The following is an 8,265-nucleotide window of genomic DNA, read 5'->3' as shown; positions in this document are numbered from 1 at the left end:
CCTGTGATCAGTACTGATAGTCACCCTGTGATCAGTATAGATAGTCACCCTGTGATCAGTATAGATAGTCACCCTGTGATCAATATTGATAGTCACCCTGTGATCAGTGCAGTTAGTCACCCTGTGATCAGTGCAGTTAGTCACCCTGCGATCAGTACAAAGTCACCCAGTGATCAGTATAGATAGTCACCTTGTGATCAGTGCAGTTAGTCACCCTGCGATCAGTACAAAGTCACCCTGTGATCAGTATAGATAGTCACCCTGCGATCAATAGAGATACTCACCCTGCGATCAGAATAGATAGTCACCCTTTGATCAGTGCAGATAGTCACCCTGTGATCAGTGCAGTTAGTCACCCTGGGATCAGTATCGATGGTCACCCTGCGATCAGTATAGATAGTCACCCTGTGATCAGTGCAGTTAGTCACCCTGGGATCAGTATCGATGGTCACCCTGCAATCAGTATAGATAGTCACCCTGTGATCAGCATCGAGAGTCACCCTGTGATCAGCATAGATAATCACCCTGTGATCAGTATAGATAGTCACCCTTTGATCAGTATAGATAGTCACCCTGAGATCAGTATCGATAGTCACCCTGAGATCAGTATCGATAGTCACCCTGTGATCAGTATCGATAATCAAACTGCGATCAGTATAGATAGTCACCCTGTGATTAGTATAGATAGTCACCCTGAGATCAGTGGAGATAATCACCCTGTGATCAGTATCGATAGTCACCCTGTGATCAGTGGAGATAATCACCCTGTGATCAATATCGATAGTCACCCTGTGATCAGTATAGATAGTCACCCTGAGATCAGTGGAGATAATCACCCTGTGATCAGTATCGATAGTCACCCTGTGATCAGTATAGATAGTCACCCTGTGATCAGTGGAGATAATCACCCTGTGATCAGTATAGATAGTCACCCTGCGATCAGTATATGATAGTCACCCTGCGATCAGTGCAGATCATCACCCTGTGATCAGTATAGATAGTCACCCAGTGATCAGTATAGATAGTCACCCTGTTATCAGCATAGAGAGTTACCCTGTGATCAGTGCAGATAGTCACTGTGCGATCAGTGCAGATAGTTACACTGTGATCAGTATAGTCACCCTGCGATCAGCATAGATAGTCACCCTGTGATCAGTCTATATACTCACCCTGCGATCAGTATAGATAGTCACCCTGTGATCAGTATAGATAGTGACTCTGCGATCAGTGCAGATAGTCACCCTATGATCAGTGCAGATAGTTACCCTGTGATCAGTATAGTCATCCTGCGATCAGTAGACAGTCACCCTGTGATCAGTATAGATAGTCACCCTGCGATCAGTGCAGATAGTCACCCTGTGATCAGTGCAGATAGTTACACTGTGATCAGTATAGTCATCCTGTGATCAGTGTAGATAGTCACCCTGCGATCAGTATAGATAGTCACCCTGTGATGAGTATAGATAGTCACCCTGTGATCAGTACAGATAGTCACCCTGTGATGAGTATAGATAGTCACCCTGTGATCAGTACAGATAGTCACCCTGTGATCAGTATTGATCGTCAGCCTGTGATCAGTGCAGATAGTCAACCTGTGATCAGTATAGATAGTCACCCTGTGATCAGTATCGATAGTTACCCTGTGATCAGTATAGAAAGTCACCAAGCGATCAGTGCAGTTAGCCACCTTTTGATCAGTGCAGATAGTCACCCAGTGATCAGTGCAGATAGTCACCCTGTGATCATTATTGATAGTCACCCTGTGATCAGTGCAGATAGTCACCCTGCGATCAGTACAGAGAGTCACCCAGTGATCAGTGCAGAGAGTCACCTTGTGATCTGTGCAGATAGTCACCCTGTGATCGGTATAGATACTCACCCTGCGATCAGAATAGATAGTCACCCTTTGATCAGTGCAGATAGTCACACTGTGATCAGTGCAGTTAGTCACCCTGGGATCAGTATAGATAGTCACCCTGTGATCAGTATAGATAGTCACCCAGTGATCAGTATAGATAGTCACCCAGTGATCAGTATATACAGTCACCCTGTGATCAGTATAGATAGTCACCCTGTGATCAGTAAAGATAGTCACCCAGTGATCAGTATAGACAGTCACCCTGAGATCAGTATAGATAGTCACCCTGAGATCAGTATCGATAGTCACCCTGTGATCAGTATAGATAATCAAACTGCGATCAGTGCAGATTGTCACCCTGTGATGAGTACAGACAGTCACACAGTGATCAGTATAGATAGTCACCCTGTTATCAGCACAGAGAGTTACCCTGTGATCAGTGCAGATTGTCACTCTGTGATCAGCATAGATAGTCACCCTGAGATCAGTATCGATAGTCACCCTGTGATCAGCATAGATAATCAAACTGCGATCAGTATAGATTGTCACCCTGTGATGAGTTTTGAGTCATCTGTGATCAGTATAGATAGTCACCCTGTGATCAGTGCAGATAGTCACCCTGTGATCAGTATAGATAGTCACTCTGTGATCAGTATGGATTGTCACCCTGTGATCAGTATAGATAGTCACCCTGTGATCAATATAGATAGTCACCCTGTGATTAGTGCAGATAATCACCCTGTGATCATTATAGATAGTCACCCTGCGATCAGTATTGATAGTCATCCTGTGATCAGTATAGATCATCACCTTGTGATCAGTATTGATAGTCACCCTGTGATCAGTGCAGATAGTCATCCTGTGATCAGTGCAGATAGTCATCCTGCGATCGTTTCAGATAGTCACCCTGTGATCAGTATTGATAGTCACTCTGTGATCAGTATAGATAGTCACCCTGTGATCAGTATAGATAGTCACCCTGTGATCAGTATAGATAGTCACCCTGTGATCAGTATTGATAGTCATCCTGTGATCAGTATAGATCATCACCTTGTGATCAGTATTGATAGTCACCCTGTGATCAGTGCAGATAGTCACCCTGTGATCAGTGCAGATAGTCACCCTGTGATCAGTATTGATGGTCACCCTGTGATCAGTATAGAAAGTCACCCTGCGATCAGTGCAGAGAGTCACCCAGTGATCAGTATGGATAGTCACCCTGTGATCAGTGCAGATAGTCACCCTGTGATCAGTATCGATAGTCACCCTGAGATCAGTGCAGATAGTCACCCTGTGATCAGTATCGACAGTAACCCTGTGATCAGTATAGATAATCAAACTGCGATCAGTATAGATAGTCACCCTGTGATTATTATAGATCGTCACCCTGAGATTAGTATAGATAGTCACCCTGTGATCAGTGCAGATAGTCACCCTGTGATCAGTGCAGATAGTCACCCTGTGATCAGTGCAGATAGTCACTCTGTGATCAGCATACATAATCACCCTGCGATCAGTATAGATAGTCACCCTGTGATGAGTATTGATAGTCACCCTGTGATCAGTGTCGGTAGTCAACCTGAGATCAGTGCAGATAGTCACCCTGTGATCAGTGTCGGTAGTCAACCTGAGATCAGTGCAGATAGTCACACTGTGATCAGTGTCGGTAGTCAACCTGAGATCAGTGCAGATAGTCACCCTGTGATCAGTATGGATAGTCACCCTGTGATCAATATTGATAGTCACCCTGTGATCAATATTGATAGTCACCCTGTGATCAGTATATAGTCCCCCTGTGATCAGTATAGATAGTCACCCTGTGATCAATATTGATAGTCATCCTGTGATCAGTGCAGATAGTCACCCTGTGATCAGTATAGATAGTCACTCTGTGATCAGTATGGATAGTCACCCTGTGATCAGTATAGATAGTCACCCTGTGATCAGTATGGATTGTCACCCTGTGATCAGTACAGATAGTCACCCTGTGATCAATATAGATAGTCACCCTGTGATTAGTGCAGATAATCACCCTGTGATCATTATAGATAGTCACCCTGCGATCAGTATTGATAGTCATCCTGTGATCAGTATAGATCATCACCTTGTGATCAGTATTGATAGTCACCCTGTGATCAGTGCAGATAGTCATCCTGTGATCAGTGCAGATAGTCATCCTGCGATCGTTTCAGATAGTCACCCTGTGATCAGTATTGATAGTCACTCTGTGATCAGTATAGATAGTCACCCTGTGATCAGTATAGATAGTCACCCTGTGATCAGTATAGATAGTCACCCTGTGATCAGTATTGATAGTCATCCTGTGATCAGTATAGATCATCACCTTGTGATCAGTATTGATAGTCACCCTGTGATCAGTGCAGATAGTCACCCTGTGATCAGTGCAGAAAGTCACCCTGTGATCAGTATTGATGGTCACCCTGTGATCAGTATAGAAAGTCACCCTGCGATCAGTGCAGAGAGTCACCCAGTGATCAGTATGGATAGTCACCCTGTGATCAGTGCAGATAGTCACCCTGTGATCAGTATCGATAGTCACCCTGAGATCAGTGCAGATAGTCACCCTGTGATCAGTATCGATAGTAACCCTGTGATCAGTATAGATAATCAAACTGCGATCAGTATAGATAGTCACCCTGTGATTATTATAGATCGTCACCCTGAGATTAGTATAGATAGTCACCCTGTGATCAGTGCAGATAGTCACCCTGTGATCAGTGCAGATAGTCACCCTGTGATCAGTGCAGATAGTCACTCTGTGATCAGCATACATAATCACCCTGCGATCAGTATAGATAGTCACCCTGTGATGAGTATTGATAGTCACCCTGTGATCAGTGTCGGTAGTCAACCTGAGATCAGTGCAGATAGTCACCCTGTGATCAGTGTCGGTAGTCAACCTGAGATCAGTGCAGATAGTCACACTGTGATCAGTGTCGGTAGTCAACCTGAGATCAGTGCAGATAGTCACCCTGTGATCAGTATGGATAGTCACCCTGTGATCAATATTGATAGTCACCCTGTGATCAGTACTGATAGTCACCCTGTGATCAGCATGGATAGTCACCCTGTGATCAATATTGATAGTCACCCTGTGATCAGTATATAGTCACCCTGTGATCAGTATGGATAGTCACCCTGTGATCAATATTGATAGTCACCCTGTGATCAGTACTGATAGTCACCCTGTGATCAGCATGGATAGTCACCCTGTGATCAGTATTGTTAGTCACCCTGAGATCAGTACTGATAGTCACCCTGTGATCAGTATAGATAGTCACCCTGTGATTAGTATGGAGAGTCACCCTGAGATCAGCATAGATAGTCACCCTGTGATTAGTACAGAGAGTCACCCTGAGATCAGCATAGATACTCACCCTGCGATGAGTGCAGATAGTCACCGTGTGATCAGTGCAGATAGTCACCCTGCGATCAGTGCAGATAGTCACCCTGAGTTCAGTATAGATAGTCACCCTGAGTTCAGTATAGATAATCACCCTGAGCTCAGTTTAGATAGTCACCCTGTGATTAGTGCAGATAGTCAGCCTGTGATCAGTATAGATAGTCACCCTGTGATCAGTATTGATAGTCACCCTGTGATCAGTACAGATAGTCACCCTGTGATCTGTATTGATAATCACCCTGTGATCAGTATTGGTAGTCACCCTGTGATCAGTATTGATAGTCACCCTGAGCTCAGTTTAGATAGTCACACTGTGATCAATATAGATAGTCACCCTGAGATCAGTATAGATAGTCACTCTGTGATCAGTATAGATAGTCACCCTGTGATCAGTATTGATAGTCACCCTGTGATCAGTGCAGATAGTCACCCTGCGATCAGTCTAGATAGTCACCCTATGATCAGTATAGATCGTCACCCTGTGATCAGTATATTTACTCACCCTGTGATCAGTATTGATAGTCACCCTGTGATCAGTATAGATAGTCACCCTGTGATCAGTATAGATAGTCACACTGTGATCAGTATTGATAGTCACTCTGTGATCAGTATAGATAGTCACCCTGTGATCAGTGCAGATAGTCATCCTGCAATCGTTTCAGATAGTCACCCTGTGATCAGTATGGATAGTCACCCTGTGATCAGTTCAGATAGTCACCCTGTGATCAGTATGGATAGTCACCCTGTGATCAGTATAGATAGTCACCCTGTGATCAATGCAGATAGTCACCCTGTGATCAGTATAGATAGTCACCCTGTGATCAATGCAGATAGTCACCCTGTGATCAGTCTAGATCGTCACCCAGTGATCAGTACAGAGAGTCACCGTGTGATCGGTGTAGATAGTCACCCAGCGATCAGTATAGATAGTCACCCTGTCATCATTATAGATAATCACCCTGTGATCAGTGCAGAGAGTCACCCTGTAATCAGTTTCGATCGTTACCCTGCGATCAGTATAGATAGTCACCCTGTGATCAGTATAGATAGTCACCCTGCGATCAATGCAGATCATCACCCTATGCTCAGTGCAGATAGTCACCCTGTGATCAGTATGGATAGTCACCCTGTCATCATTATAGATAATCACCCTGTGATCAGTGCAGAGAGTCACCCTGTAATCAGTTTCGATCGTTACCCTGCGATCAGTATAGATAGTCACCCTGCGATCAGTATAGATAGTCACCCTGAGATCAGTATAGATAGTCACCCTGCGATCAGTACAGATAGTCACCCTGAGATCAGTGCAGATAGTCACCCTGCGATCAGTGCAGATAGTCACCCAGTGGTCTGTATAGTTAGTCACCCTACGATCAGTATAGTTAGTCACCCTGTGATCAGTATAGATGGTTACCCTGCGATCAGTATAGATAGTCACCCTGTGATCAATGCAGATAGTCACCCTGTGATCAGTATAGATAGTCACCCTGTGATCAATGCAGATAGTCACCCAGTGGTCTGTATAGTTAGTCACCCTACGATCAGTATAGTTAGTCACCCTGTGATCAGTATAGATGGTTACCCTGCGATCAGTATAGATAGTCACCCTGAGATCAGTATAGATAGTCACCCTGTGATCAGTGCAGATAGTCACCCTTTGATCAGTATTGATAGTCACCCTGCGATCAGCGTTGATTGTCACCCTGCGATCAGTGCAGATAGTCACCCTGTGGTCTGTATAATTAGTCACCCTATGATCAGTATAGTTAGTCACCCTGTGATCAGTACAGATAGTCACCCTGTGATCAGTATAGATGGTTACCCTGCGATCAGTATAGATAGTCACCCTGAGATCAGTATAGATAGTCACCCTGTGATCAGTGCAGATAGTCACCCTTTGATCAGTATTGATAGTCACCCTGCGATCAGCGTTGATTGTCACCCTGCGATCAGTGCAGATAGTCACCCTGTGGTCTGTATAATTAGTCACCCTATGATCAGTATAGTTAGTCACCCTGTGATCAGTACAGATAGTCACCCTGTGATCAGTACAGATAGTCACCCTGCGATCAGTGTTGATCGTCACCCTGCGATCAGTGCAGATAGTCACGCTGTGGTCTGTATAGTTAGTCACCCTACGATCAGTATAGTTAGTCACCCTGTGATCAATACAGAAAGTCACCCTGCGATCAGTATGGATAGTCACCCTGTTATCAGTATAGAAAGTCACCCTGTGATCAGTATGGATAGTCACCCTGTGATCAGTATGGATAGTCACCCAGCGATCAGTATGGATAGTCACCCTGTTATCAGTATAGAAAGTCACCCTGTGATCAGTATGGATAGTCACCCTGTGATCAGTATAGATAGTCACCCAGCGATCAGTATAGATAGTCACCCTGTTATCAGTATAGAAAGTCACCCTGTGATCAGTATAGATAGTCACCCTGTGATCAGTATTTCTAGTCCCCCTGCGATCAGTATGTTAGTCACCCTGTGATCAGTATAGATAGTCACCCTGTGATCAGTATAGATAGTCACCCTGCGATCAGTGCAGATAGTCACCCTGTGATCAGTATATATAGTCCCCCTGAGATCAGTATGGATAGTCACCCTGCGATCAGTGCAGATAGTCACCCTGTGATCGGTATAGAGAGTCACCCTGTGATCAGTATAGATCGTCACCCTGCGATCAGTGCAGATAGTAACCCTGTGATCAGTATAGATAGTCACCCTGTGATCAGTATGGAGAGTCACCCTTTGATCAGTGCAGATGGTTACCCTGCGATCTGTATAGATCGTCACCCTGTGATCAGTATAGGTAGTCACCCTGTGATCAGTACAGAGAGCCGGCACAGGCACAATGGGCCGAATGGCCTCCTTCTGTGCTGTAAGATTCTATGATCCAAATCATACAAAGAACACTGACCATAATGCTTCCAGGAAACTCTGCTGAATTGGATGCTGAGAAGATCCTTGTTGG

At 44.6% G+C, this 8,265-nt stretch overlaps 2 protein-coding genes across 2 annotated transcripts; both read left to right on the top strand.

Annotated features, from left to right (window-relative positions):
- Nucleotides 1-1,453: 1,453 nt before the first annotated feature.
- Nucleotides 1,454-3,646, top strand: LOC137340379 (extracellular matrix protein A-like). The gene has a single exon (XM_068002799.1). It carries the CDS (start codon nt 1,454-1,456, stop codon nt 3,644-3,646), a length of 2,193 nt encoding a protein of 730 aa, XP_067858900.1.
- A 112-nt stretch (nt 3,647-3,758) lies between these two features.
- Nucleotides 3,759-7,782, top strand: LOC137340378 (mucin-5AC-like). The gene is made up of 2 exons (XM_068002798.1): nt 3,759-4,908; nt 6,065-7,782. The coding sequence occupies exons 1-2, from the start codon at nt 3,759-3,761 to the stop codon at nt 7,780-7,782; spliced, it is 2,868 nt and encodes a 955-aa protein (XP_067858899.1).
- Nucleotides 7,783-8,265: the final 483 nt, after the last annotated feature.

This window comes from Heptranchias perlo, chromosome 21 (assembly GCF_035084215.1).
Source record: "Heptranchias perlo isolate sHepPer1 chromosome 21, sHepPer1.hap1, whole genome shotgun sequence".
In the NCBI taxonomy this organism is placed as follows: domain Eukaryota; kingdom Metazoa; phylum Chordata; class Chondrichthyes; order Hexanchiformes; family Hexanchidae; genus Heptranchias; species Heptranchias perlo.
This window is presented reverse-complemented; position numbering and strand designations above follow the sequence as displayed.